At 36.3% G+C, this 25535-nt stretch overlaps 1 protein-coding gene across 9 annotated transcripts in view; it reads right to left on the minus strand.

Moving 5' to 3' along the window:
* Positions 1 to 25535, minus strand: part of PTPN4 (protein tyrosine phosphatase non-receptor type 4) — a 245317-nt gene that overhangs the window by 76155 nt on the left and 143627 nt on the right. For all 9 annotated transcript variants that reach the window (XR_007518073.1, XM_049889148.1, XM_049889150.1 and 6 more), the window contains 2 exons: positions 14006 to 14069; positions 9459 to 9631 (listed from right to left, as the gene is read on the minus strand). Coding sequence is in view for 8 of the 9 variants with exons in the window: in XM_049889148.1 (XP_049745105.1) it covers positions 9459 to 9631; positions 14006 to 14069 (237 nt within the window). In the remaining variant the exon portion in view is untranslated. The remainder of the gene's footprint in view (positions 1 to 9458; positions 9632 to 14005; positions 14070 to 25535) is intronic.

Genomic DNA, 25535 nt, shown 5'->3' on the forward strand with positions numbered 1-25535 from the left:
ATATTACCATTTTTATTTTGTCAATGTTTGTAACATTTAAATTCTATTCCATAGTCATAATTCTCACAGTTGTCAAGAATTTGTTCCATATTTAAAAGATTTAATCCTCATTCTCAGTTCTGCCACCAGGGATCTTCTTACTCTCTTTATTTTGATTCATCTTTTGGTTGGCTTAATTTTACTATTATTGTACAGATTTTTTTTTAAGAAGGGCTGTTGATGTGTGCTATCAAGTCAATTCCTACTCTCAGAGACCCTACTGGACAGAACTGCCCCACAGAGTTTCCACTTGTCTGTCAGTTTGCTGTGCTGCAGTGGCTTGTGCCGCTGGTATTGCAAATACCAGCAGGGTCATTCATGGTGGACAGCTTTCAACGGAGCTTCCAGACTAACAAACTAGGAAGAAGGACCTGGCAGTCTACTTCCAAAAAAGCTGGCCAGTAAAAACCTTATGAGTAGCAACAGAATATTATCTGACCTAGTGCCAGAAGATGAGCCCCTCAGCTTGGAGGACACTCAAAATTTGACTAGGGAAGAGCTGCCTCCTCAACGTAGAGTAGACTTTAATGACATATATGGAGTAATGCTTTTGCAACCTTTATTTGCTGATGTGGCATGGCTCAAGATGAGAAGAAACAGCTGCAAACACCCATTAATAATTGTAACATGGAATGTATGAAGTATGAATCCAGGAACGTTGGAAGCCATCAAAAATGAAATGGAACACATAAAGATTGATACTCTAAGCATTTGTGAACTGAAAGGGACTGGTCTTGACCATTTAGAATTGGGCAATCATATGGTCTACTATGCCGGGAATGACAAATTGAAGAGGAAAGGCGTTGTATTCATTGTCAAAAAGAACATTTCAAGATCTATCCTGAAGTACAACTGGAAAAGGCCCCTTCATAAGACAAAGTAATGTATTATAATGAAATGTGCAAAGACCTGTAGTTAGAAAAGCCAAAAGGGAAGAACATGCTTGGGATTTCTCAAACTGAAAGAATTGAAGAAAAAATGAAAGGCTTGAGTTGCAATACTGAAGGATTCTATGGGTAAAATATTGAACAATACAGAAAGCATCAAAAAAAGATGGAAGGGATACACAGAATCACTATACCAAAAAGAATTGGTTGACATTTAACTGTATCAGGAGGTAGCATATGATCAAGACTGATGGTAATGAAGGAAGAAGTTGAAGCTGCACTGAACGCACTGGCAAAAAAAAGGGAGGGGGGCTCCAGGAATTGACAGAGTATCGATTGAGATGTTTCAACAAACGGACACAGTGCTAGAGGTACTCACTCGTCCATGCCAAGAAATTTGGAGGACAGAGCTACCTGGCCAACTGACTAGAAGAGATCCATATTTCTGCCCATTCCAAAGTAAGGTGATTCAATGGAATGCGGAAATTACAGAACAGTATCATTAATATCACATGTAAAATTTTTCTGAAGATAATTCAAAAGCGGTTGCAGCAGTATATCAACAGGGAACCGCAGAAATTCAATCCAGATTCAGAAGAGGACATAGAACAAGGGATATCACTGCTGATGTCAGATGGATCCTGGCTGAAAGCAGAGAATACCAGAAAGATATTTATCTGTGTTTTAATGATTAGCAAAGGCATTCGACTGTGCAGATCATAACAAATTATGGATAATATTATGAAGAATGGAAATTCCAGAACACTTAATCGTGCTCGTAATGAAGCTGTACACAGATCAAGAGGCAGTTGTTCAAACAGCATAATGGGATACTGTGTAAATTAAAGTCAGGAAAAGTGTGTGTCAGGGTTGTATCTTCTCACCATACTTGTTCAATCTGTATGCTGAGCAAATAATCTACTATATGCAGAAGAATGCAGCATTAGGATTGGTGCAAGACTCATTAACAACCTGCGATATGCAGATGACACCACCTGGCTTGTGAAAGCGAAGAGGCTGGAAGTACCTACTGGTGAAGATCAAAGACTACAGCCTTCAGTATGGATTACACCTCAACATAAAGAAAACAAAAATTCTCACAACTGGACCAATAAGGAACATCATGATAAATGGAGAGAAGACTGAAGTTGTCAAGAATGTCATTTTACTTGAATCCATAGTCAACGCCCATGGAAGCAGCAGTCAAGAAATTAAATGATTCATTGATTTGGGCAAATCTGCTGCAAAAGACCTCTTTAAAGTGTTTGAGAAAGCAAAACCGTCACTTTGAGGACTAAGGTGCCCCTAACTCAAGCCATAGTATTTTCAAATACCTCACATGCATGCAAAAGTTGGACAATGAATAAGGAAGACCAAAGAAGAATTGATGCCTTTAAATTATGGTCTTGGTGAAGAATATTGAATATGCCACAGACTGCCAGAAAAACAAACAAATCTCTCTTGGGAGAAGCACAGCCTGAATGCTCCTTAGAAGCAAGGACGATGAGACCTTGTCTCATGTACTTTGGACATGCTATCAGGAGGGACCAGTCACCGGAGAATGTCATCATCCTTGGTAAAGCAGAGGGTCAGTGAAAGTGAGGAAGACCCTTAACATGATGGATTGGAACAGTGGCTGAAATGATGGGCTCAAGCACAGCAACAATTCTGAGAATAGCGCAAGACTGGGCAGTGTTTTGTTCCATTGTACATGGGGACTCTATGAGTTGAAATCGACGCAATGGCACCTAAAAATGACAGTCTTTACAGAAGCAATCACCAGGTGTTTTTCCTGTAGAGTGGCTATTGGTTTCAAAATGTCAACTTTTCAGTTAGCAGCCAAGTGCTTAACTATTACGCTACCAGGGCTCCTTCAAGAAGAGACTGTAGATGCTACATTCCCCGAGGTTTTGTATATTAGTCAATGTTTACCTGTTGGCTTTAGACTTGAATGGTAATTTGGATAAGTTTAATATTCTTAGGTCACATTCTCTTTCCTTAAGACTTGGTAGAAAAGAGGTAGCCCACAAGCTATAGAATGAAACTTTTATTTGTCAAACACGGTACTTAAAAATATTTAATCCAACCTGATATACTTCTAGCAAGGCTGGTCAGGAAAATAAGAGCAAAGACACAAGTTACCAATACAAAAAATGAGGGAAGTGACATCACTATAGATTCCAGAGATATTATAATAAGGGAATATTATGAACAACTTCATGCCATAAATTTGACAACTTAGATGAAATGGATAAATTTCTTGAAAGACACATACTACCAGAGCTTGTCCAAGAAGAATGAGAAGGACCATAAACTCAGGGGACATCGATGTCAGCTGGCACAACATAGTTCTCAAAGACAATGTTCTACGTTCCACTTAAACAGTAATACCTGAGAGGGATTTGCTGCTTAGAACAATCAATTATATGAGATCAAAAGGGTAGTAATTTGCCTAAAAGCGAAGATGATACAGCAGGAAGGGGGAGAAAATCGGGACAAAAGGAAATGGGAACACAGGGCGGAAACGGGGAGAGTGCTGACACGTTGCAGAGAATGAAGCCAAGGCCATGAAACACTGTATGTGCAAACTACTGAATGGGAATCTAATCTGCGCTGTAAACTTTCATCTAATGCACAATAAATAAATAAAAACAAACAAAAAAGAAGATAAAACAGAATCGCCTTACAGCTATTAAAGAAACAAAGTATAGTTCAAAACCTTCCTTAAAAAACAACTCCTGCCCACATAGTTTCATGAACTCAACCAAACATTTAAAGTAGAAGTAAAACCACTACTGTACAAACTCTTCCAGAAAACTGAAAATGTAGGAATATTTCCCAACTCATTCTATGAAGTGAGGATTACCCTGATATCAAAACCTGACAAGGACATTATTAAAAAAAGAAAACTATATAGCAATAACCCTCATGAACATTAATGTAAAAGTTTAAACAAAATTTTAACAAACTGAATCACACACTGTATAAAAAGGATACTATATCATGACAAGTGAGGTTTATTCCAGGAATGCAGCGTTGGCTTAACACTTTAAACACAATGGGTATTAATTAATCAAATTATCTTAAAAAAAAAAAACAAAAAACAAAAAAACCCCTACATGATCATCTCAGTAGTTGCAGTAAAATCATGACCAAAACCAACACCCAATCCTAATAAAAATTTTCAGTGAATGAGTAAGAGGGACCTTCCTCAACATTACACAGGACATCTATGAAAATCCTATAGCTAGCATCGCCCTTAATATTGAAAGACTGAACACTTTAAGATGAGGAACAAGACAAGCATGTTTGCTCCTACCACTTTCTATTCCACATTGTACTGGAGAAAGAAAGGAAGAAAGGTCAACCAGATTAGAAGGAAGAATTAAAACTATATTTATTATCTATGCAGAAAATCTGCTGGAAGCTATAAAAAGCTATTAAAATTAGTGAGTTTAGCAAGGCTTCAGGAAACAAGATCAACATAAAAAATGTCAAACGCATTTCTACATACTAGCAATGAATAATCAGAAATTAAAAGAAAACACACCATTTACAATAGCATGAAAAATATAAATATAAAAAATAAGTCTGACAAAAGATGTAAAAGACCTGTACACTAAAAAGTACAAACATTGCTGAGAAAAAAAGACCTAAATAAAAAGATATAGCATCTTCATGAGTTGGAATACTGCATATCGTTAAGATGATACACAGAATCATCACGATCAATTAAAGTATCAGAAGGCTTTTTTGTAGAAGCTCAATCTAAAACTTAGATGGAAAGCAAGGGAACTACATTATACAAAACAACTCTGCAAAATAACGGTTGGAAGAGTAACACTACTGGACTTTGACTATAAAACCAATTATAAAACTAGAGTGATAAAGACAGTGTGGATTTGTTGTCAACAAAGACAAGCAGATCAATGGAACAGACTACAGAGTCCAGAAACAGGCCCACACAAATATGGACAAATGATTTTCAACAAAGGTGCAAAGGCAATTCAGTGGAGAAAGACCTGTCTTTTCAACAAATGGTGCTGGAACAATAGAATATCCATTTGCAAAAAAACGAACTTTAATCCATACCTCACAGCATATACAAAGTTATCTCCAAACGGATCCCAGATTTAAACGGAAAAGCCAAAATGATACAACTTTTAGAAGAGAATAAAGGAGTAAATCTTCATGACCTTGGGTTACATAAAGATTTCTTAGATACAACACCAAAAGATCCTTAAAAGAACAGTTGGGTAAATTGGAATTCATCAAAAATACAAACTTGTGCTCCTCAAAAGACAGTGTTAAATAGTGAAAAGACAAGCTACAGATTGGGAGAAAATCTTTGCAAAGCATGTATTTGATAAAGGACTTGTATGCCTCAGACATAAAGGACTCTCAAAACTCAATAATGAAAAACTAATTTTAAAAAAAAGGGGCAAAAGATTTGAACAGACACTTCACCAAAGAAAACATAAGGATGACCGACCAATAAACATACGAAAATATGCTTAAAATCTTTAGTCATCTGGGACATGCAAATTAAAAACACAATGAGATACCATCATGGACCTATTAGAACAGCTAAAGTAAAAAAGACAGACAGTAACGTGTGGATGAGAACTGAAACTTTCATACGCTGCTGGTCGGTATGTAAAATGGTACAACCACTTCACAAAAAATGTTTGGTAGTTTCTTAGAAAGCTAAAAATACAGGTACCACATGATCTGGACATTCCACTCCTAGCTCTTTCCCTGAGGGAAATTAAAGCAGATGTTCGTACAAAGACTTCCACGCAAACGCCCCAGCAGCTTTATCTGTAATAGGCTCCAAACGGAAATCACCCAAACGTACACCATAACACGAAGGAAGGAACGACTGTGGCGCATCCAAACAATGAAATCCTACTCTGCAATAAAAAGAAATGCACTATAGATACATGCAGAAACATGGATGAATCTTGAGCTAATTATGCTAAGAGGTCAGACAAGAAATAAGTACACGCAATGTTTCCATTTACATAGAATTCTAGAGAACGGAAGCCAAACTTTGGTGACAGAAAGCAGACCAGTGGTTGCCTGAGGAGGGGGATGAGGTGAAGAGGGGCGGGAGGAAGGGGTTACCAAAAGGGCATGACAGAGCTTCTGGGGATGATGGATATATTCACTATCTCGATTATAGTGAGGGATACGTGGATATATATATATATATATTTCTAAACTTAACAGATTTTAAACTCTAAATATGTATAGTTTATTCTATGAAAATTACACCTCAATTAAGAAAACTCAAACTCACTGCCGTTAAGTTGATTCAAACTCATAGTGACCTATAGGACACAGTAGAACTGCCCCCTAAAGTTTCCAAGGCTGTAAATCTTTATGGAAGCAGACTGCTACATCTTTCTCCTGCGGAGCAGCTGGTGGGTTCGAACCCCAACACCTTTCAGTTAGCAGCCACGCACCTTAACCACTGCACCACCAGGGCTCCATTTACCTCAACAAAGCTGTTAAAAGATATTTTATTCAACTTTGAAAAAAATGCAGAGATACCGTTTAGTAAGTCCATAATCTTACTTCTTTTGACAAAGTGTACATTGATTCTAATTGCCGACTTTTTGGTTAGCAGCCGAGCTCTTAACCACTGCATCACCAGGGCTCCAATCTCACTTCTCTTGGAAAGTGTAAACTCTGCCAATACTAGGTCCACATTCCTCCAAAGGCAATAGTGGCCTAAATAATAGCAGGTGCTGTCCCCCTCCCTGCCAATCTCATTTTTAAAAATCATATTATTCATTAATGCCTATGGTAGAAATATTCTTCTGTTTCATTGATGATTTTCTTCCAAACTGGTTTAACTGTATTTTATATTCATAGCCATCATTTCTAGATTTTCTGTTTGCTCTGGCATTTTTTTGTGTGTAACTTGAGTTTTTTTTCTTATTTTCTCTGAGACCTGTTTGAATTTCCCTTTGAATTTTAAGTGAAGCTGGTCACTACATTCTATTCATTTCTTTATAGCGTAAGTAAATTGTGAGGGGGAGAAGAGCTTCTCTAGAGGTATCGCCGCTGAGTCAGCGCCAATTCATAGCAACCTCACGTACGTCAGAATAACATGTTACCTGGTCCCGCACCATCTTCCTGATCGTTGGTAGGCTTGAGCCTGTTGCAGCCACTATGTATTGTGAGTGCCTTTCAATCTAGCGGGCTCATTTTCCAGCACTATATCAGACAATATTCTATCGTGCTCCATGAAGTTTTCATTGTCTGATTTTCCAAAGATTGCCAGGCCTTCCTTCCTAGTTGGTCTTAGTCTGGAAGCTCTCCTGAAACCTGTCCACCATGGGTGACCCTACGGGTAACTGAAATACTGCTGGCACAGATGGGTGGTAGAAAAGGTAAGTATAGTCCCTTGTGTATTAATCCAGGTTGCCACTTAGTTAGGAATATATATTAAGTTCATTGAGGCCCTTAGGGTTTGTACTGTACTTTCATTTCATATAGAACCTTAGAGATTCCTTCTGTCCCCAGTGAGATTTAGTAGCAGCAGGTAGGGGTTTCTGCTTTTTCCTTGACTTCTGCACTTGGTCTGACACTCTCTCCCTCAGTCTACTTACCTTTAATTTTAGAAGTTATGTGTCACTTTAATTTTCCCATTACTGTTTTCAGGCAAGTGTGAGAGACACTAAGCTACTTAAGAATCTTTTGGGCCTTTATTTATTTATTTGGGGGGGGGGTTGTTATGGATTGAATTATATCCCCCAAAGATGTGTTGTAAATCCTAACCTCTATGCCTGTGGTTGGAGCCCTCGTGGCACAGTGGTTAAGAGTTCAGGCTGCTAACCAAAAGGTCGGCAGTTTGAATCCAGCGGCTGCTCCTTGGAAATCCTATGGGGCAGTTCTACTCTGTCCTATAGGGTCATTATAAATTGGAATCCACTCAATGGCAATGGGTTTGGTTTTTTGGCCCATGCCCGTGGTTATAATCCCAACTGGGAGTGGGCTGTCTTTGTTATGTTAGCGAGGCAGGATTAGTATAGGGTATATCTTGAGTCAAGCTCTTTTGAGATATAAAAGTAATTAAACAAGTGAGCAGAGCAGAGATGGGGGAAGAGAGAGGCGAAGCCACGTAAAGGTTGCCCAGAGGCAGAAGCTCAGAAGAGGCAAAGACAGTCCTCGAGAGCTGACAGAAAGAGAAAGCCTTCCCCTAGACTTGGCACCTTGTATTCGGACTTCTAGCCTCCTAAACTATGAGAAAATAGTACAGTGGTTAAAGTGCTCGACTGCTAACCAGAAGGTCAGCAGTTCAAAACGACAAGTGGCTCTGTGAGAGAAAAAGATTTGGCAGTCTGCTTCTGTAAAGATTTATAACCTTGGCAACAGCATGGGGTCACTATGAGTTGGAATCAACTTGATGGCAGTGGGTTCTTTTCGGGTTTTAAACTGTGAGAAAATAAATTTCTGTTTGTTAAAGCCATCCACTTGTATTTCTGTTATAGCAGCACAAGATAAATAAGACAGAGGTGTTAGAATTTTCCTATTCTGTTTAGTTATTGCCACTGAATTTTTGGGCTACTTTTACTACTTTTTTTTTTCTTGCCCTGTATTTTTAAAGAGATGTCCTGTACTAAATGAAAAATTGGGCATTTATAAATGTTTCAGATTGATAATATAAATATTTTCTGGGCCACATCTAAACATTTTCCTCATGAACATATGAAATGAATTAATCCAACACATAATGGTCAAGGGTTTTATCTACTGAAGATAGAAAGTCATATTTTGTAAAGTAGAAATAAAAATAAATAGCATTTATTTTACCAGAAGATCACGAATATTTTTTCCTACATGATTCTTATACCAAATTGTACTTAAAATGTAGCTTTCATGGGCCATTTAAGAGTTCCAGAGGCAAAACAATCAGAGCTTAATAAGCTAGCTTCTTCAGTTTCGAATTACTCCCTCAAAGACTGTTGTCCTCAGGGGGGAAGAAAACCTACTACGAATAAATAATACGGTAACTTTAGGAAAAGGAATCTGGGGTAATTGTTCAATGACTAAATCTGATTTTCTCTAATAGCTATTTTGAACTTTTTACAATAAAGAGTTTGATAATTCCAAAATATGCTAGGTCAAAGGACAAAATAACTATGTGCTCATGCATACAAAATTCTGGTTTTTACAAATACAATAAAGGTGGCTTAGAATAAAGAACGGTTTCCTTGTAAATATTTAATGAAGACACAATGGAAATTATAACATCTGTGTAGATCATAAATAAGCAAATGCAGTTAATTTACTTTAGAAAACAATGACCTGGAATATAGTCAACGGGACTTTCAATCATGATGTATATATCACAAGGACTTATAGAACTTTCTACTGACATGGATGTAAGTGCCCCACTCCATGGAATTTTGACTCAGTAGGTATGGATGGATGAGTAACAGATTCTATGGCTCCATAAAGTAGACCTTCATTTTAAAGGACAAATCCAACAATACAGCCTTATGCAGAAGCAATACTTACCAGTACCGGAATTTTGAACCCAAAGTAAAATAATGTGCAAAAAAATTCTTTTGAGGTGGAAGTGGTCTGTCCAAACGGAAGAATGTGTGATGTTCTACACACGTTTTCCACAAATTTTTACATGCTCTGTAATTCACCATATTAAATCCCAATAATGTTTCTCTAGATTCATGCTGTAACAAATGACAGAATGCAGAAAATACCAGGAAGTGATCAGAATCTAACGCTCCATTAAATTTACTTTCTATAAATTATTCTAGCCTTGCAAACACTAATCCCTCTTATATCTTTCTTGCTTATCTGACAAAAAGAGCAGTATAATAAAATACTTGCCAAATATGGACCTCAGTCAATAATTTTACAACTCTGAGGAACTCTTACCTTAGACCATAGTTAGAAGAAAGTTAAAAAATTTTGATATATATTCATTTCAAAGCCTATTAGCTATTCTGTTTCAAGATACAATCCTGGCTCCTAAATTAAACTTTAAGATACATAATCATACCTTTTAACAACATCCCAAATTCTGTAATTTGTCTACACTGTGAATAAGTAAATTCAGCACCTGGGAACACTATTATAAAACTTAAAATTTTAAAATCATTAGCAACAGAATAGAAGCATTCGTTAATTTTCTCTACAAGTTTAATACAAATAAATTTTTTAAAATAGTTTTACTGAAGTAAACCATCAAAGCACCCATCTCATCAGTGTACAACCTTAGTTTTTACACAAGGACCAAAACCGTTTTAACTTTCACCCAGTCCAAGAAGAGAACCATTACTAAATTCACACCAAAACCAAACCCATTGCCATCATTACTAGCACCCCAGAAACATTCCTTCTCTCCCCGTTCTCCGAGTCATTACCCTCCCAAAGGTAATCACTCTTCTGACTTTTATTAACACAGATTAGGTATGCTTGTTTTTGAACTTTATATAAATGGAATCACATAGTAATGTGCTCTTTGGGTATAGTTTCTTTTGCTAAACATTATGTTTTTGACATTCATCCATATAGTTGTGAAGCAATAATTCACTCATTTTCCATTCTGCATAGTATTCCATTACATGAATATACCACAGTTTATTTACCTGCTATATTGTTGATAGACGTTTGATGTCTCCAGCTGATAGACGTTTGATGTCTCCAACAAGAATAATGTTGCTACATACATTTATACATAAATTTCTGTATGTTGTCTGGTGTACGTCTGTGTATATTTGTGTGACTGAGTCATAAGATATGCACGTGCTCAACTTTAGGAAATCCTGCCCTACGCTTTTTAAAATGAGTAGATCAATATACACTCCTCCCACCAGCAGTGTATGCTCCACAGACTCACCAACCCTTAGCTTTATCAGTCTTTTTCATTTTACTATCCTGGTGGGTGGGTAGAGGTATCACATTTTGGTCCTAATTTGCACTGCCTTGATGACTAACGAGGCTCATCACCTTTTCAGGTTTACTGGCCACATGGATATCATTTGTGAAGTGTCTATTCAAGTCAATAGCCTATTTTTCTATTAGGCTGGATATACAACAAGGATGTGTGTATCATATACATATTCTGTACTATTTTATTCTCTTAATTATGCCTTTTAATGAACCAAAAAAACTCGAAAGCCCGTTGCCATCAAGTCGATTCCGACTCATAGCAACACTCTAGGACAGCACAGAACTGCCCCCTGAGGTTTCCAGGGAGTGGCTGGTGGTCTGCCGACCTTTTGGTTAGCAGCCAGATGCTGAACAGAGCTCTTAATTTTAACATAGTCAATCTTTTCTTTTAAGGTCAGGGAGGTTTTCTTCTACATCCTGTAAGAAATCTCTGCCTATCACAAGATCGGGAGGATATTTTCTTTGTAACTAAAACACAGTAAAATGCCAATGAGTTAGATAAAGCCAAGCTATCACATTAGAATATAATAAATATGTTAAAAAATCACATCTTGATCACTAGAAAATTAATTCTTAATTATGGTTAACAGTTGCTTTGTACTCACTAACCAAAAAACCACACCAAACTCAATGCCCTTAAGTCGATTCCGACTCACAGTGACCCCACAGGACAGAGTAGAACTGCCCTATAGAGTTCCCAAGCAGCGTCTGGCGGATCTGAACTGCCGAACCTTTGGTTAGCAGCCGTAGCACTTAACCACTGCGCCACCAGGGTTTCTGTACTTGCTAACAAACAGTTTAAATGCTACACCGTATACTATGAACAGTATACAAAACGACAGAGACTGTTTCAGACTGAATATGATGCGGTACTGCTTCTCAGTGCCAAGATGCATATATACCACACCCCCTTTTCTGATACTAGCACACTTTTCAAAAAGTTTATAATGTAATTTTGACATTCTGCCAATTGTATTTGGAACAAAACATAAATTTTTTCCGCACATATTTTATTTAAAAAGCCCTAATGAGTTTTGGGGTATAAGCATACATTTTTTTCCTATGTCGACTATGACCCCAAAATGTAGATATGCAGATTCTATGAAGTTTGGGTATTAAAAAACAAAGAAGTGTTTTAGAGGGAAAATATTAACAAAGGTTACCTTCTGGTTTATATCTGTATATTGTCTTTGTTTAAGCAATTTTTAGTGGATTTTTCTGTTGTTACTTGTGGTTGAACACATTCCTGATACACTACCTCATAGAACGGTTGTGAGGAGTAAATAATAGGAAAAGTGCTCTGCATATTATCAGGCACGTAGTAAGTACGCTCTTAATAAATGTTTGCTATTATAGCTGTTATTATTGTTACAATAGTACTGGTATTGTAAGGCAAGAAAAATTAGAAAGTTGACTTCTATGATGCCTTCTACCAATATAATTATTTAAAATATTTGCTTGTTCTCTAAGTTTCTAGATAAATAAGATTTATCATATTTTATCTCTTTCCACTTTTATTGAAATACACACAGGAATATTCATTAGAAGCACTGGTCGAAACAGCCCCAACAGAGAAACACCCATATCATCCACTAACATAAGAATGAGCAAAGATTTTGTCTACTCATTCAGTGGAATACTACACAGCAACGGGAAGGAACGAACTACAGCTATGTGCACCATGGATGAATAAACAGACTATGTTGAGGGAAACAAGGTTGACACAAAGAAAACATACCCTATGGGTCTACTGTTTACAGTTCAAAAATAAGCAAGCTAATCCACTGTGATATAAATGAGAACAACGTTTTACCTTTTGGGAAAGTTAATGACAGGGAGCAGGCAACAGCAGGCTTCCAGTGTAGGGCTCTGCAAGTTAACCTGGAAGGTGTAGGGCTCTGCATGTTAACCTGGAAGGTGTAGGGCTCTGCATGTTAACCTGGAAGGTGTAGGGCTCTGCATGTTAACCTGGAAGGTGTAGGGCTCTGCATGTTAACCTGGAAGGTGTAGGGCTCTGCATGTTAACCTGGAAGGTGTAGGGCTCTGTATGTTAACCTGGAAGGTGTAGGGCTCTGCATGTTAACCTGGAAGGTGTAAGGCTCTGTATGTTAACCTGGAAGGTGTAACGTTAACCTGGAAGGTGTAGGGCTCTGTACGTTAACCTGGAAGGTGTAGGGCTCTGTATGTTAACCTGGAAGGTGTAGGGTTCTATATGTTAACCTAGAAGGTGCTGATAAGGGCATGTTTACTTTATCAAGCTGCATACTTAAGATCTTTATGCTTTTCTGTGTTGTTTTATTTTAATAAAAATTCTCTTGAAAAATTCTACATATTTTCTGAGGATAAAGGATAAACCGTTGTTACTTAGTAGATCAATATCCTTTGATAAAATACAGCTATGTCAAGTACGATTTTAAGATTTATTGTGTTAATTTATCGAGATTTCCAGAGTGCTAAGAAATAACGTAAATACAAGGATACGGTCAGTTTAATTTGATAAAATAGATAAAATCATACATAAGATGAAATTCTTTCAAATATGGTACTACTTTCCATAATAACTCATTGTGTTGTACTTAATATATAAAAAGGGCATTACCACTCCAATATAAGGAGGTGACGGCCTTCGGTTCATGACCCAGAAACAAAACTAAACATCTAACTCCCTTAAAATGAACTTATGTATGAAAGGAAGTGCTGTAAATTTAGTAGAGAAAAGAAAAAGGACACGGACTTGGAAAAGAAAAATGGACTCTGAGGAATGACACTGAACATTGTGCTTGCGAAATCAGCTTTTCAGGTCAAGAGACTACAACCACTTGATATCTAGAAGAGCTTTAACTCAGAACCACAGACACTTGGGGGGAAACAAATATGCTTTGTTACACAAAGTGAATTAATTAACATAAAATTCAATTTTATAATTTTACTAGTTGTGTGTGTGAGTAAGTAATGATTTAAAGGGCAAGTCCAGTTCCCTGTTGCGGCTTTTAATTAATCAACATTAACAATTTTCAGATTACTTCAATAGCTATCAATAGTATCAATTACACTTTCACTTCTACTAATAGAAAAGCTCTGTCATGAAGGATTACAGTAATTTCTTAAAAGACCTCATTAACGCTGATTATTATTAGATCAGTACTCACCAATTCTTTTCTAAGTTGAATAAAAAACTGTTTGCACTTAAAAGAAATTTTTACAATCTTCAACCTGGATAAAAGAGAAAATAAATTGGAGTATTTAAAATATTACATAGATGGAAATATTAACAAATTAAGGAAACAATTACAAAAATAATCTTTTAAGTATATATTTGCTTTTGTTAGGTGCCGCTGAATCAGTTTCAACTCATACCGACCCTATGTATAACCGAACGAAATGCTGCCAGGTCACGTGCCATCTTCACAATCATTGTTATGCTGGAGCCCACTGTTGCAGCCACTGTGTCAATTCATCTTGTTGAGGGTCTTCCTCTTTTTGCTGACCCTCTATTTACCAAGCATGATGTTCTTCTCCAGGGACTGGTCCCTCCTGATCATATATCCAAAGTATGTGAGATGAAGTCTTGCCATCCTTGCTTCTAGGGAGCATTCTGGCTATACTTCTTCCAAGACAGATTTGTTTGTTCTTCTGGCAGTCCATGGTATATTCAATATTCTTCACCAACACCATAATTTAAATGCATCAATTATTCTTTGGTCTTCCTTATTCATCGTCCAGCTTTCACATGCATATGATGCGACTGAAAATAACACAGCTTGCGTCAGGCGCACCTTAGTCTTCAAGGTGACATCTTTGCTCTTCAACACTTTAAAGAGGTCCTTTGTAGATTTGCCCAATGCGATGTGTCTTTTTGATTTCTTGACTGCTGCTTCCATGGGCACTGATTGTGGATCCAAGTAAAACGAAATCCTTGACAATGTCAATCTTTTCTCTGTTTATCATGATGTTGCTTATAGGGCCAGTTGTGAGGATTTTTGTTTTACATTGAGGTGTAATCCATACTGACGACCGTGGTCCTTGATCTTCATCAGTAAGTGCTTCAAGTCCTCTTCACTTTCAGCAAGCAAGGTTGTGTCATCTGCACAACGCAGGTTGTTAATGAGTCTTCCTCCAATCCTGATGCCCTGTTCTTCTTCGTATAGTCCAGCTTCTCGGATTATTTGCTCAGCATACAGACTGAATAGGTATGGTGAAAGAATACAACCCTGCACACCTTTTCTGACTTTAATCCACGCAGTATCGTCTTGTTCCGTTGGAACAACTGCCTCTTGGTCTATGTACAGGTTCCTCATGAGCACAATTAAGTGTTCTGGAATTCTCATTCTTTGCAATATTATCCATAACTTGTTACTATCCACACAGGTGAATGTTTTTGCATGGTCAATAAAACACAGGTAAACATCTTTCTTGTATTTTCTACTTTCAGCCAGGATGCATCTGACATCAGCAATGATAGACACAAACATAGAGTACATAAAGAATCTCCAGTTTTTGTTGTTTCAGGGGAAAATAACTAGAATCTTTGTGCTCAACTGAGGAAAGTATTGCCAGGATATCTGTTATGAATTATATATAACTTTCCAATTTTTATGGTAATCTTATTAAAGAAATACTTAAAAACACATTTCACAAGTTAGAACTAAAAAATAACTAACATAGCTGTTTACACTTTAAAACTAGAAGCAATACTTGAGGAAAAAAAAAGATTTCAAGGTTTTATGTAAGATTCTAAAGATATTTTTACTGAATTTTAAAACTCACAATGATTTTTTTGTTGCTTCTCTTACACTGTCTTGCTTCTTGCATGCAACCCATATAACGCCGTAAGACGGCTCTCAAAGCTTCAATAATATAATCAATGTGAGCAAAATGAATCTGTCTCATTATTTCCACATAATAAGTAACACTCAGATCTTTTTAAACTGGAAGACTTTAAGGGTCATGAGGCCAATGAGATTTAATCTCACTTTGCTAAATATGCTTTGGTATCCTATCTGAATCTTCTAAGTGAATATCTTCATGGTAATTCTAAATTTGGATCTTCACAACTCATGGCCCTAACCATTCAAGAAGCTCTCAGGCATTCCCAAATAACAATAAACTTCTCACACCTCAGTCACTTTAAAAGGCAAATGAGTAGATGAGACAGCTTTAGCATATCTGTTTAGGATGAGGAAGAAGAGATACGTTTAGTTTTCTTGTTTAGAAAATTTTAATTTTGGATCCTAAGCTTTCATTGGATAGGGACACTTAAGGACATATAGAAAACTAGGGAAATTCTCCTGTCACATGACAGACGGTATATTTCTAGAAAGTTAAAAAAAAAAAAAAGAATAAGATTGGCTATAACATAGTATAATATCTATAAGAGGAAAGAAAGCCAGGTGTCTCAATTCAGAAAATGCTATAAAGAGTCACATATATTTTAGAAGTCATAAATAAATTTATATTAAAGCCCTTCATACTAGTAAAAAACCGGCTTGTTTCTAAATGATCAAGGGAAAGGAAATCTAAGTCGGTTTCAAATCACCTTAATTTCAACAAATCTCAGGAAAAATATCAAACAATGAATGCAAATCTCTAAACTAGATACTCTTTGGCATAAAATCTATCTTACATGACCTGTATTTTCTAATAAATGTACCCTGTATGATTTATACTCTGTATGTACAGCTATAACAGATTTTTTTTCCCCCCAGAAAAATGGGTGGTGCAAATAGTTAGGTGCTTGACTACTAGACGAAAGATAGGCAATTCGAACCCACCCAGGGGCGCCTGGGAAGACAGTCCTGGCGATCTGCATCTGAAAGGCCACAGCCCTGAAAACCCTATGAAACAGTTCTACTGTGCACACATGGGATCACCATGAGTCAAAATCAACTCAATCGTGACTCACAACAAAAACAACAAAATTTTGTGCAGCATTAGTATGACAATTTTTGTTTGTTTGTTTCCATGTGTCTTGTGTATCTTTTTTAACCCTTTTACTTTCAGATGTTCTGTCTCATTATGCTTTCACCATGACTCTTGTAGAGAGTATGAGAGTGATTAGCATAATTTGATTAATCCAAAGAAGATATATAAATGGCAAGTAAGCACATGGGAAATACAAATCAAAACCAAAGAGATACCACGTCAAACACAGTAAAATGAAAAAGACAAAATAGTCCTGACAAGACTGTGGAGAAACTGAAATCCTCATACACTGCTGGCGAGAATGCAAAAAGGTGTAGCCACTTTGGGAAATAGTGGTGATTGTTGTACAACAGCGAATGCAATAATGCAGCTGAACTGTACATGCAAAAATGGTAGAAATGGCATATGTTTTTGGTATGTATATATTTCAACACAATAAAATTTTATTAAGAAAAAAAAGCATTCCTTATCTAAGTTCATAAAGACACTCTCCTACAATTTCTTCTAAAAGTTATGGGCACTGCTCTCTTACTACTTTGAGGACAGAAAAAAAATTTGTCAAAGTTTAAAATTTTATTTAAGAAAAGAACATGATGACACTAAAAAAAAAAAAAAAGAAGTTAAAGGTAGCAGTGAGCCAGCAATTCCAGTCCTGGGTATATACCCAAAAGAAATGAAAACATGCCCACACAAAAGTGTGTACACTAATGTTCACAACAGCAGTGTCTGTAACAGTCAAACGGCGGAAACGACTGATGAACAGTTAAACAAAATGTGTTAAAACCACATAATGGACTATTATTTGGCAATAAAAATGAATAAGGACTGATAAATGTTACAATACGGATGTATCTCAAAAACATTATGCTAAATGAAGGAAGTGAATCACAGAATATCACACAGGATATGATTCATTTATATGAAATATACAGAATAGACAAATCTACAGAGAAAAAAAATAGATTTGTGGTTGCCTAAGGCTGGGAAAGCAGGGGCAGAGGAAGGTGAAAGGAGATAGGGAATGTTTGCCAAGAGGTACAGGATTTCTTTTAGTGCGTGATGAAAATGTTTTAAAATTACATTATGATACTTGTACTCTGTAAATATTCTAAAAATACTTTAAATGTGTGAATTGATGCTATATAAATTATATACCGATAAAGTTGTTTAAAACATCCAGTTTGATAATCTATGCTTTTTAAATTGAGAATTCAATATGTTTAATTTTTAGTAATATCTGACACATTGGATTTCTATTTTTTATCTTCTACAGGTCTAAAGTTTTTTTTTTAATAATATTTTTATTCTCTTTTCTAGCTTTCCTTTGAAATTATTTTTTTCTGTTTGTACTGTCTACTGGAATGGCAATTACATAATCAATTTTTATTGCTTTATTGGTACCTCTGACATTTTCTTAGTGCTTAGTTTTTCCGTCTTTATTTTTAACTGTCAAATCTATTTTTGAATAGATCTGATGCTCTGAACACTAATGACCGAAGATCAGATGAACTGTGGAATGACATTAAGGACATCACACATGAAGAAAGCAAAAGGTCATTAAAAAGACAGGAAAGAAAGAAAAGACCAAATTGAACGTCAGAAGAGACTCTGAAACTTGCTCTTGAATGTCGAGTAGCTAAAGCAAATGGAAGAAATGATGAAGCAAAAGAACTGAACAGAAGATTTCGAAGGGCGGCTGGAGAAGACAAAGTAAAGTATAATGACATATGCAAAGATCTGGAGATAGAAAAACAAAAGCGAAGAACACACGTGGCATTTCTCAAGCTGAAAGAACTGAAGAAAAAATTCAAGCCTTGAGTTGCAAAAGTGAACTGCTCTATGGGGAAAATATTAAACAACGCAGGAACCATCAAAAGAAGATGGAATACACAGAGTCATTATAACAAAAAGAATTGGTTGACGTTCAACCATTTCAAGAGGTAGCATATGGTCAGGAACCAATGGCAGTGAAGGAAGAAGTCCAAGCTGCACTGAAGGCTTTGGTGAAAAACAAGGCTCCAGGGAATGACAGAATATCAACTGAGATGATTCAACAAAAAGATGCAGCACTGGAATTGCTCACTCGTCTATGCCAGGACATTTGGAAGACAGCTACCTGGCCAATGGACTGGAAAAGATTCATATTTATGTGCATTCCCAAGAAAGGCAATCCAACAGAACATGGAAATTATTGAACAATATCATTAATACCACATGCAAGTAAAATTTTGCTGAAGTTCATTCAAAAGCGGTTGCAGCAGTAGATCAACAGGGAACTGCCAGAAATTCAGGCCGGATTCAGAAGGGGATGTGGAATGAGGAATATCATTGTTAATGTCAGATGGATCTTGGCTGAAAGCAGAGAGTACCAGAAAGATGTTTGCCTGTCTTTTATTGACTATGCAAAGGCATTCAACTGTGTGGATCATAATGACTTGTGGATAACATTATGAAGAATGGGAATTCCAGAACACTTAATTGTGCTCATGAGGAACCTGTACACAGATCAAGAGGCAATTGTTTGGACAGGGCAAGGGGATACTGCATGGTTTAAAGTCAGGAAAGGTGCGTAAGGGTTGTATCCTTTCACCACACCTATTCAATCTGTATGCTGAGCAAATAATCTGAGAAGCTGGACTGTATGAAGAAGAACGGGCATCAGGATTGATGGAAGACGCATTAACAACCTGCGTTATGCAGATGACAGAACCTTGCTTGCTGAAAATGAAAAGGACTTGAAGCACTTACTAATGAAGATCAAAGACCACAGCCTTTAGTATGGATTACACCTGAACATATAAAAAAAACAAAAATCCTCACAGTTGGACCCATAAGCAACATCGTGATAAATGGAGAAAAAATTGAAGTTGTCAAGGATTTCATTTTACTTGGATCCACAATCAACAGCCATGGAAGCAGCAGTCAAAAAATCAAATGACACATTGCACTGGGCAAATCTGCAGTAAAAACCTCTTAAGTGCTGAAAAGCAAAGATGTGACCTTGAAGACTAAAGTGCGCCTGACCCAAGCCATGGTATTTTCAATTGCATCATATGCACGTGAAAGCTGGACAATGAATAACGAAGACCTAAGAAGAATTGAGGCCTCTGACTTGTAGTGTTAGCTAAGAATATTGAATATACCATGGACCGCCAAAGGAATGAACAAATCTGTCTCGGAAGAAGTACAACCAGAATGCTCCTTGGATGCAAGGATGAAAAGACTATGTTTTACATACTTTGGACATGTTGTCAGGAGAGATCAGTCCCTGGAGAAGGACATCACACCTGATGAAGTACAGGGTGAACAAAAAAGAGGAAGACCCTTAACAAGACGGAGTGACACAGTAACTCCAACAGTGGGCATGGCACAGGACTGGGCAGTGTTTGGTTCTGTTGTGCATCGGGTCGCTAGGAGTCGGAACAGATTCAACGGCACCTAACATTTTAAACCATTTTATTGAAAGTATGATTGACATTCAATAAAATGAACATATTTAAACTGTACAAACTGATAACATTTTAACATATGTATATACTTGTCAAACCATCATCACAACTGAGATAGTGAACATATCCATCTTCCCCAAAAGATTCCTCCTGCCCCTGTGTAATGCCTCTCTCACATCCTTTTACCATCTTACATTTCTCCTCATCGAGGCAACCAGTGATTTGCTGTCACTATAGATCAGTTTGCACTTTCTAGAGTTTATACAAAGAGCCATACAGTAGATCTTCTTCGTCTGTCTCCTGTCACTCAGCTTAATTTAGATTTCAAGCTTTTATCTTATGAAACTATCACCTTTAAAACTTTCATTTTTACTCTAAACTCTTCATTTATGTGAAAATTTGATAATTTCACCATTTGATTTTTGGTCTGAGTATCTTAAATATTAATATGAAATAAAAGTAACTGAAATGTAGACTATACCAATTAGAGCTGTAATCATGATCAGTTCTCATGAAGTAATTTTTGTGGTTTCCTAAGGTTATTCATGTAGACTTCTACAATACTTTGTTAAAATATAATTGTAGGGCCAATGCAAATTCTAGGAAGGCTAATTTAAATAAAGGTGACAAGGTTGAAATGGTCTTCTTATTCACATGTGGTATTGCTAATAAGTATGCTGCTTTTGGAAAAATGGATCCACACTTTAAGAACTAAAAGTAAACCATGTATTTGATGATTATTAAAAAAAATTATTGATTTGCCTTGGAAATAAATTAACGTTGTAGGATGTGCTTCCAGAAGTAACTAGGATCAGAAGAAATCCTTACAACATTCCAAGATGACGCGGAATAGAAGTTTTATTAACTTTACGTCACATCTATTTAGTTTAGGTCTTGGAAATACAATTTAACAATAAACACAGTATAAAATTTTCAAGTCAATATCTTAAATGCTCACTTTTTTTTTTCTTTTTTAAACCGTAGCAGGTATGATTATTGTTAGTTGCTGTTGACTGACTCATGGCAATCTTATGTATAACAGAAAGAAATGTTGCCTGGTATTGCACCATCTTCATGACTGTTGGTATGTTTGAGATCATCAAAGTCAAACTTTGCTTTTTAAAACATTAAAGAGGTCTTTTGAAGCAGATATGCTAAATGCAATACGTCATTTGATTTCCTGGCTGCTGCTTCCATGAATGTTAATTGTTGATCCAAGTAGAATGGTATTGTTGACAACTTCAATTTTTTCTCCACTTATAATGAATGTTGTTTATGGAGTCAGTTGTGAGAATTTTTGTTTTCTTTATGTTCAGGTGTTAGCCATACGAAGGCTGTAGTCTTTTATGTTTATCAGTAAGTGCTTCAAGTCATCTTCATTTTCAGCAAGCAAGATTGCGTCATCTGCATATTGCATGTTGCTAATGAGTTTTCTTCTAATCTTGATGCTGCATTCTTCATATAGTCCAGCTTCTCAGATGATGTGTTCAGCATACACATTGAATAAGTAAGGTAGAATGATACGAGCCTACTGCACATCTTTCCAGTTTTGAACCACGCAGTATCCCCTTGCTGTTTGAACAAGTGCCTCTTGATCCATGTATAGGTTCTGCATGAGCACAAATTAAGTGTTCTGGAATTTCTTTTCTTTGCAATGTTATCAATAATGTGTTATGATCTGCACAGTTGAATGCCTTCGCATAGCCAATAAAACATAGGTGAACATCTTTCTCATATTGTCTGCTTTTGGCTAAGATCCATCTGACATCAGGAATGATATCTCTCATTCCACATCCTCTTCTGAATCTAGCTTGAACTTCTGCCAGGTCCCTGTCGATGTACAGCTGCAGTTGTTTTTTTAATTATCTTCAGTAGAATTTTGCTAATACGTGATATTAATGATATTGTTCTATAATTTCCACATTCTTTTGGATCACTTTTCTTTGGAATGAACACAAACATGTATCTCTTCAAACTGGCTGACCAGGTAGCTCTCTTCCAAATCTGTTGACATAGATGAGTAAGAGCTTCCAGTGTCCTATTTGTAGAAGCATCTCAGTTGGTATTCTGTCAAGTCCTGAAGCCTTGTTTTTCACCAACACCTTCAGTGCAGCTTGAACTACTTCCTTCAGTACCAATGGTTCTTAATCACACGCTACCTTCTCAAATGGCTGAATGTTGGCCAATTCTTTTTGGTGCAGTGACTGTATATTCCTGCTTTTGATGCATCTTGTATCATTCAATTTTTTGCTCATAGAACCTTTTAGTAGCCCAACTCTACCCAAGGCTTGAATTTTCTCTTCAGTTCCAACAGCTTAAGAAATGGCTGATCGTGTTCTTTGCTTTTGGTATTCTAACTCCAGGTCTTTGCACATTTCACCATGCTTTACCTTGTTTTCTCAAGCCACCTTTGAAATCTCCTGTTCAGCTCTTTTACTTCATCATTTCTTCTGTTTGTTTTAGGTTCTCTGTGTTTAAGAGCAAGTTTCAGAGTCTCTTCTGACATCCATTTCAGTCTTCTCCTTCTTTCCTGTCCTTTTAATGATCTTTCATTTTCTTCGCGTATGACGTCCTCCCACAGTTCTTTTGGTTTTTGGTCATTAGTGATCAATGTGTCAGATCTATTCCTGAGATGGTCTCTAAATTCAGGCAGGGTGTATTTAAGGCAGTACTTTGACCTTTCTGCACTTGTTTTGAACTTCTTCACCTTCATTTTGAATTTACACAGGAACAATTGATGGTCTGTTCCACTGTCAGCCCCTGGCTTTGCCTTGACCGACGATACTGAGCTTCTCTATCGTCCCTTTCCACATATGTAGTTGGTTTGATTCTTAGGTAGTCAACCAAGGAGGTTCACCAGTATAGTCATTGATTACGTTGTTGAAAAAAAGTATTTCCATCTTGTAGAATTCCATCATGTGGTCTCTGGCATTGTTTTCATCACTAAGATCACATTCTCCAACTACTGATTCTTCTTTATTTCCAACTTTTGCATTTCAATTACCAGTAATTATCTATGTATCTTGATTGTATGCTTGTTCAATTTCAGACTGCAGCAGTTCATATATATTTTCAATTTTTTCATCTTTGGCCTTTGTGGTTGGTGCATAAATTTGAAGAACAGTAATAATATTAACTGATCTTCCTTGTAGGCAAGTGGATATTAACCTATCATTGACAGTGTATGACAAGGACTTGGAAATATGAGTTCTATCTCTCAACATTAAACCAGCCCCAAATATATTTACCTATAAAAATGAAATATTCTTAGCATATAGAATACGTAAGATTCTTCACAATCTGAATCCAACTTAAGCAACACCTTCCTAAAGTCTTGTTCTCTTGCTTCTTTCCTCCACCAAAACAACAGAAGAAAAAAATATAACAAATACCCCATCATTCCTAAACTTGCTATGCCCTTTCTTACCATTAAACCAAACCAAACCTTTGCCGTCGAGTTGATTCTGACTCATAGTTCTTACCATTAGGCTTCTGCAAGTGCTTGGTTCCTCTAACCCGAATGCCCTGACTGACCCCCTCTACACACTCCCTGTTTCCATGCTTCCCTTTTACAGAGGAAATGTCAATTCCTCCTTTAAAAACCATCCCAAATATTACAAAGACAATGCAATATGCTTTAGAGAGAGTCTCATCCTTTGTGTTTCCATAGCAATTTTGTCAAAAGCTATTCTAGAATCCTTACATCATTTTACAATGGTAAACAGTAATATGCATACAATATAGAATTTTGAAAATACAGAAAAATTTAGAGTATCATTGTATTGTTTTAACCTAAATCATCTGTAAAAAAAGTGTTTATTTCTGATTTGGACATTTATATAAAATTAATAAAAACTTAAATTAAATATTAAAAAAGTTGCCTTTATTAAAATCAGGACTATCTTAAAATCAAAGATGTGCATTCACCACGATGAGAGCGCAATAACTATCTTCTCAGAAGCATTTGATTTTAATTCACATTCAATAAAATTCATCACTTAAGTGAACAATTCAATGACTTTTGAAAAATTTATTCAATTCATAGCCACCCCCACAATTATAACATTTTAATCACCCCAAAAAGTTTTCTTGGTGCACTTTGCAGTCAATTACCTTCTCCCATTTTCAGTCCCTGACAACCACTGATCCATTTTCAGTCTCTATAAAATTTCACATAAATAGAAACAAAGAATATGTAATCTTTTGTCTTGTTTCCTACACTAAGCATAATGCTCCTGAGGGTAGGGTCATCCATATATTTTAGTGTCATTAATACTTCATTCCTTTTTCTTACTGAGCAGTATTCCATTGTGTGGATACACCACAGTCTGTTTGTCCTTTCATCAGATGATGGACATTTGAATTGCCATTTTGGGCTATCATGGATAATATAGCTCTGAATATTTGTGTATAAGTATCTGAATTTATGTTTTCATTTCTCTTGAGTAAATATTCAGGAATAGAATTGCTGGATCATATTGTAAACGGTTTAACTTTAAAGAAGCTGCCACCTGATTTCCCAAGTGGGTATTTGCATAATACCAGCAATGCAGCCTCATCCTCCTCAACACTTGGTATTGTCAGTCTCTAAAATTTGAGCCATTCTAGTGGGGGTAGAGCTCACTGCTGTTTTAATTTGTGTTTGGTGATAACTGAGCACCTTCTCATGTGCTTATCTGCCATTTTTATATTTTTTTCAGTAGAAGTGTCCATTCAAATATTTTGCATGGTCTTTTTAATCAGGCCATCTTCTTATTACTCAGCTATGAATGTTCTTTATATATTCTAAATATAATTCCTTTATGAAACATGTATTTTGCAGAAGACTGCAACTTGTCTTTTCATTTTCTTAAGGATTCCTTTTGAAGAAAGTTCTTTAATTTCTTCATCAATTTTTTCTTTCATGGTTCATGTTTTTGTGATCTATCTAGGAAATTAATCTTTATTTTTTAACCATGTTGTAGCAGTTTCCTAAAATATTTGCTTCTGTCAGCTACCATATTTTGACTAAAGTGTTATTAAGGCAAGTAATTATCAAAACCAATTAAATAAACAAAATTACAAATACTGAAAAATCAGGATCAAATATTTTAGGAAGTTATATTTCTTTTATATTTGTTTCCCTAAAGAAAATCATTGTTTATTTAAAAAAAAAAATTGAGTAATTTCAATATATGTTAGATATACACAGAATGTGGTCAACGTGATTTTTATGATTCTAAGTCATCTCCTTAAAGGGAAGTGGCAGATGCTCCTTTCCTTTTTCTCTGTTCTGAAATGCAGAAGCGGTAATGGTGCTGAGCCATCC

This window comes from Elephas maximus, chromosome 6, assembly GCF_024166365.1.
Source record: "Elephas maximus indicus isolate mEleMax1 chromosome 6, mEleMax1 primary haplotype, whole genome shotgun sequence".
Classification (NCBI taxonomy): Eukaryota; Metazoa; Chordata; class Mammalia; order Proboscidea; family Elephantidae; genus Elephas; species Elephas maximus.